The sequence below is a fragment of the Helianthus annuus genome, chromosome 14, assembly GCF_002127325.2.
Source record: "Helianthus annuus cultivar XRQ/B chromosome 14, HanXRQr2.0-SUNRISE, whole genome shotgun sequence".
Classification (NCBI taxonomy): domain Eukaryota; kingdom Viridiplantae; phylum Streptophyta; class Magnoliopsida; order Asterales; family Asteraceae; genus Helianthus; species Helianthus annuus.
This window is the reverse complement of record NC_035446.2, coordinates 32157011-32162390: the sequence shown is the minus strand read 5'-3', so window position 1 is coordinate 32162390 and position 5380 is coordinate 32157011. Positions and strand designations below refer to the sequence as shown.

At 39.6% G+C, this 5380-nt stretch overlaps 1 protein-coding gene across 1 annotated transcript; it reads left to right on the top strand.

Moving 5' to 3' along the window:
* The first annotated feature begins 2189 nt into the window (after positions 1-2189).
* LOC110906592 (cAMP-binding protein 1-like) lies at positions 2190-2639 on the top strand. Its single transcript, XM_022151702.1, has one exon. It carries the CDS (start codon positions 2190-2192, stop codon positions 2637-2639), a length of 450 nt encoding a protein of 149 aa, XP_022007394.1.
* Positions 2640-5380: the final 2741 nt, after the last annotated feature.

The window sequence follows — 5380 nt, the reverse complement described above, 5'->3', positions numbered from 1 at the left end:
TTTCACCACTTTTACTTCGAATTTTAACCTGATTCTTTCTAGGGTTTGTTAATGCTATGTTTTACACAATATACTCGAAAGTCAGTCCATTTCGACAGTTGGAACTAGTTCAAATCAGAAAAGTATGAGAAGAAGAGAGTAGAAATGAGAAAATCCGGTAGAATCAAGCTGCTATGGTATGAACTCCTTGTCCTGAGCTCTGATACCACTTGTTGGACCGTGTACGACCCTAAATAGTCAGTATAAGGCAGTTCATCTTTGAATACAGAGGCGGAATCAAAGTAAACAAAGTCACAACAGCTATATCCTCTTAATTTCCTTTCTATTAATGCTTTCTGAGTCGATTACAATGATTTCTGACAAAAATCTGACAGCACCTCGACTCTAATTCCACTCCAACCGATACAGAATGAGATCACACATCAGTTATTTATAGTGTTGCTGATTCCACTCGAAATGGTTCGAGCGGAATCACCATGTGATTATTTACGAGCGGAATCACCAGGTGATATACGAGCGGAATCACCATTTTCAGTTTGCAGTGGAATCGTCTATCTAAACAACTTGGAGCGGAATTACATTATTCCTGATTTCGCTTCAAATGACACAAGTGCCATTTGAAGCGGAATTACACTCTAAATCCTAATCGTGATTTTCGTGCTCCAATCTAACCTATCTAGACCTAAGACTCGATAAAGACGTAGATAATAGACATTCAGTGCACCAACACACCTGACAGTTGCATTATGTAAAAACTGGTAATCCACTTAAAGGAATCAACCTTGTGGGCATTATACCTGTGGCGTGTCAATTAATCTTAAGCGGTTCTTCTAACCGGTACTAATGGATGACAAATAAGTAAAACTGTATACAAGATTATTTTTAAATAATTGTCCCAAGTTATAAAAGATATTTTGTGCCTTATGCACTCAAATCAATTTTCCAAAAACTCTTTTCAAAATGAGTCAATTAAATTGTATTTACCAGTGTAAACTGATGTATTTTCCCAAAAAAGGCTAAGTGCAGGTACTAGACGAAATAGGCTGGCTACTCCTGGCATCAGTACTCAAGTCTTGCAAGCTTTAGATGTTAAAGTCCGTTGAACAATAATCTTTTTTTACTTTTCGGTCTGCCTGTGGATCCATTACAGTCCGTTGTGATACTTTGATATTACTATTTATTCGGTTTGTAATGTGATTCATCTTTTGCTTCCGCTGTGCATTTAAATTGTGTTGTTTGACTATGATGATATCAACTACGTCATGATACTCCCCACCGTTCTCACCGGTAATACGTGGAAATATCGGGGTGTGACATGTTGGTATCAGAGCCAACACTAAGTGAATTAAACACTAGCCTTTTGTGTTTACTCTCAGTTACACAATTGTACATTCCTCAATTATCGAGTCTAGACAAAGAACATAGGACAAATCCTGATTTATTTTATTTTTGTCCTTTATATATTTCCTTTGTTGTTATCTTTGTTTATGTTGACAGGATCAATCATGCCGCCAAGATTTAGAAGGGGAAGAGGAAAGGCTCCAGTCAGTGGCCACAATCATGAGGCCGGACCATCACATAGACGAACCCCATCAATCACAATGAGTACCAGTCCTCAGGAGCATTGGAGGACGTATACTGAGCCAGCGAGGCGATCCGTCTCGCTAAGTTCGTCACCATCTTATCACCATTCTTTTGGGCCTCAATCTGAAAATGAGCCCCACAACCCACAGCCTTTTTTCATCCCTCTTCAGAGATCCAACTCTCACCATTCCTTCAACGACCCGACACCTGTCTTCCAAAGCCGGTTCAACCCGGCAAACTACATTGAAGTACCAGTGGGTTTTAACCCAGTAGGACCTAAAGACCACTTCTCGGGCGACCATGCGATGGACATGGACGAAGACACGGATCCCGCCGAGCCTCCAACCGGGACCCCTAACCACCCCATCGAGATCTCTGATGGGTCATCTTTCCATGGATCACCTTACCGTGGTCCAGATAGTTACCAGGTGAGATTTGCCCAATATGATTGGGTGTTTACCCCTTCTTACCACTCCTCGCCTCACCAGCAGTAGCAGCAGGATCCCTCCGAGGATTCTCGTTTTGTCGCGGTCACTCCACCGCCACCACTACCAGTTCAGCAGCCGCCTCCGGAGCCACCGTGGTGACGAAGATCTAACGCACGGATGTCCGTGCGAGGGGGAGTGCGTATCAGCACCCCTCAACCTTCGAGTGGCAGCCACTACCCGTCACTCCATGAAGACCCGCAGATGGGTGGGCCTTCAAACCCCGTCTCGGAGGTAGACTCAGCGCCTGTCACGCCACCACCGTTGGGTTTTGGTAACCCAATTCCTGCATACGCCGGTTCAGCGGCGTATAATCCCTTTGAGCAGCCGGCCCACACCAACTACAATTATGCAGAGGTTGACCCATACCAAGCAGCATGGGATTACAATGCTCTCCACCCTGAGGGGCCTTATGGATATCCCTGGGGAGTTGGATACCCAGCTTATGGGTACCAACAACCGCCACCTCCTCAACCTCCACATCAGCAGCCGCCGCAGCCGCAATTGATACCACCAGAGCGACAACGGGAAGTTCTACAAAGGTTAAGCCAGGTTGAGCGGGAAGTTTAAGCAGAGCGCAGAAACAACCGCGGATTCTTCAAAGGTTTGGTAAGCCTAATCAAGGGGAAGACCAAGGGAAGGGATTTTTGAAGATCCTTGTTTATTTATTTATGTTGTAATCAAGTCCCTGCGTGGACATCTATTTCTGTATTCGGTCCCTGCAAGGACTTGTCTTTTTTTAATTAACCCCTGCATAGGCATGTCTTTCTATTTAACCCCTGCGTGGGTATATTAGGTTTGTTTAGCCCCTGCGTGGGCATGTTATTTCATTTAGAAGTCCCGTTTAGGGCAAATCTGTACTTGTTTAATTTTGAAGTGGAATGGATTAAATTTAAATTTTCATTTTTAATTATATGCATAAATATAAAACATGAAATAAATGAAAAATAACATTCCTTTTTATAAGATCTATCATTATAATAAAATGACAAAATCAAAAAAGAACAAGACCTAGCCCGTGTCACTTTAAGACAGGGCCAAGATGGTAGTTCCTCAATTAGATTCAGATCCTTATTAACATCTCAATTTAGGATTGTTCTGCGTTGAATATTAAAAAGAATCTTAAAGGTAAAACCTAGTCACATGTCATTCAAGATATGGCCAAGATGGTAAAACCTATTTAAAAGATTCAAATCCTTGTTAACATCTGTAAACATGTTAACATTCTTGGCAAAATGTGATTCGATAAAATCACATAAGTCATCTTTAAATTGGATTATTCCAATTCCCTCCTTATTTATATAATCATCCATTGGGGATGAAGTGTCACACCCCTAATTTCCACGTGTCACCGGTGGGCCCGGTGGGGGATTATCGTGACGTAGTTGATATCATCATAGTCAAACAACACAAATTATAATGCACAGCGGAAGCAAAAGATAGATTTATTTCAACTTAAATTATTGTAATATTCAAGTATCACAAAATGTCGAAATAGATCCACAGGCAGATCCAAACAAAAAGGAAACTTCATTTCAACAGACTTCATGCATCCTAAGCTTGCGAGACTTCTATGGATGCTTAAGGAGTGACCAGCCTATTACGCGTAGTACCTGCACTTAGCCTTTTTGGAAAATACGTCAGTTTACACTGGTAAATACAATTTAACTGACTCATTTTGAAAATGTTTAAAATTGATTTGAATGCCCGTGGCATAAAACTTTTTATAACTTGGGATAATTATTTGCTTAATAATCTTGTAAAAGAATTACATGTTCGTTATGCGTTCAGTGGCCCGGGTCGTGCCGGGTTAAAGTTCAATAGACACACCACTTAATATAATTCCACCGCAAGACTTCTCTCGGCCGGCGATTATACATTTAATAAAATACACAACGGGTGTACGCCTACACCCGTGTGCTAAGGTCGTGGCCATTCTTTGAATGATGCCAAGGATATCCGGGACATGGTCATTAAACCCCCAAAGGCGTTAAACAAACAAAACACCATTTTTAAATGGGTTAATTTGACAACACTTAGCCATCAACTGGTTAAGGTCAATTCCCCGACCAAGCGGTATTTTATATACGGTACCCCAAGCCCGTATAGGGAAAATAAGTTAAACGTATTTACCTGAGCAAGTATAAACCAAAAATAGCGAGTGCACGTAGCTTTTACTGGGCGCTAGATCTGGAAATTAAGGTTTTAATAACCTATTAGAATCCTAACGGGTCTTAAGCTTAGACCGGTTAGTATTAAAAGAAGATTACGGTTTTAAACGCACAATAAGGCGAAGACCGTTTTAGAATGTGGTTTTGACCCAACAAGCTTGCATACTTGTTTATTATGGGTAACATAATCACATTCTGGATTTTGAGACCAAAAAGATATGGTTTGACCCGTTTCGGCTAAAATGGCCAAACTAGTCACACAAGCCGATCCGAACGCGTATAGTGCGTAACGAGTAACCATAAAAGTCAAATACAAGTTTCTGAAGTCAATATGCTTAAAATATGTTGTGATATCAGAATGATATCTTCCATTATGCCCCAAATGATTTTAAACCAAAACTATGCCTCATAAGGGCGTTTTGGTTATTTTATAAGGTGTAAAAGGGTTAAAATAATAACCTGAGTTACAGGTCTGATTAAATTAGTAAATATACTTAATTTACTAAGTTATAACAGTAGGGTAGCAAATCTATGTGAAATTTATAATCTTTAACCTTACTATGCACCGTAGGGGCATTTTGGTAATTTCACATGTGCCTAAAAGGTCAATTCTGGAATTCTGAGTTCAAAACATTTGCCTACTGTTTAAAATATAAAAATTCACTGATTACATCAGTAGGTTCAATCCTTTAAGCTTAATAAGGTTCTAGTGCAAACTTATGCGTTAAAAATGCCTAAAAAGGCGATTTGGAGCCATTTCCGGGTTTTCTGTAAAAAGCTGATATTTTTAATATTCCAGAAGGCTCAAAATAATTTATTTATCATAACAAATCAGTAGAAATTAGTTTGGGGTCAAAAGGATTTGTAAAACTCATTTTATGGCTAAAAAGGGCAAAACCGGCATAAACCGAATTAATCTTAGAACACTAAGTTATGCTCAGCCTAAAAATAAATAAAAATCACCAAAAAACCCAAAATATTATTTTATAATAGTTGGTAAAAAGTTTGATATAAAAATTTGGGTTTTGATAGGCTATACGTAATTTACGCCATTTAATTAGTAAAGAAGCTCTTAATTACGCTATTGGACATAACTCTTAATCTAGACCTCAAACTGACCTCAAATTTTTGGGTGCAAGT